This window comes from Eimeria mitis, genomic scaffold (genome assembly GCF_000499745.2).
Source record: "Eimeria mitis Houghton genomic scaffold, Emh_scaff4165, whole genome shotgun sequence".
Classification (NCBI taxonomy): Eukaryota; Apicomplexa; class Conoidasida; order Eucoccidiorida; family Eimeriidae; genus Eimeria; species Eimeria mitis.
Genome location: NW_013572493.1, coordinates 2,882 through 3,820, shown reverse-complemented (window position 1 = coordinate 3,820; position 939 = coordinate 2,882). Strand labels below are relative to the sequence as shown.

The 939-nt window shown below is 52.1% G+C and overlaps 1 protein-coding gene across 1 annotated transcript in view; it reads left to right on the top strand.

Moving 5' to 3' along the window:
• The window catches only part of EMH_0073000 (uncharacterized protein), a gene marked incomplete at both ends in the record, with an annotated part of 4,915 nt that overhangs the window by 1,117 nt on the left and 2,859 nt on the right, over positions 1–939 (top strand). Inside the window, 2 exons of the mRNA XM_013499276.1 lie at positions 501–618; positions 803–876. Of these exons, the coding sequence (XP_013354730.1) occupies positions 501–618; positions 803–876 (192 nt within the window). The remainder of the gene's footprint in view (positions 1–500; positions 619–802; positions 877–939) is intronic.

Genomic DNA, 939 nt, shown 5'->3' with positions numbered 1-939 from the left:
GCGGTACCTACCCAGCAGCAAAGAAGCGGAAGCACTCCTTGTATAAGGCTATCCATGGTAAGCAGCAGAGTTTTCTCCCTTTCTCTCTCTAGACATAAACCCCAAACCCTAAACCCTAAAACCCTAAACCCTAAACCCTAAACCCTAAACCCTCGGTGTTTGCTGCAGATATGGGAGCGCGTAGTGTTGCTGCTTGGGGGGTTTCTGCCTGGGCCTTCCTGCATTCGTCTCCGCCTCCTCCTTCGGCTGAACCTCCTGTGGATCCGCAGCAGGTTAGGGTTTAGGGTTTAGGGTTTAGGGTTTAGGGTTTAGAGAAGACGCACGCAGAGCCGGGGTGTTTGGGGACTTTTGGGGGTTTAGGGTTTAGGGTTTAGGGTTTAGGGCTTGATGCATTGGCGCGAATGTATTGGGCTTAATATTCTCTGCTTGTATTGTGTTTGCTGCTGCTGCTGTTGCTGCTGCTGCTGTTGCTGCTGCTGCTGCTGTTGCTGCTGCTGCAGTGCGCTGGCCTGCGAGCTGCAGCAGCAGTGATTTGCCGCTGCAGCAACAGCATGAGGCGAAGACTGGCGGTGCAGCAGCAGCAAGAAACCCTTCATATCCGCAGTCTTCTTCCCGCCGGTAGGGTTTAGGGTTTAGGGTTTAGGGTTTAGGGTTTAGGGCCTTGGCTGATCGAAGTGTTGCCTTCATGCGTAGATGTTGCGTTCTGCAGAGGGTTTATATTCTAGGGTTTAGGGTTTAGGGTTTAGGGCTTAGGGTTTAGGGTCTAGGGTTTAGGGTTTAGGGTTTAGGGTTTGTGCTGCAGGAGCTGACCCGAAGCTGATTACTCCTCCCCACCCCTCGCACCACAACCTCGCTAAACAAGCTCGCCGCCACTTTGTAAACCCTAAACCCTAAACCCTAAACCCTACTCAGATCCTAAACCCTAGACTTTTCTTATCA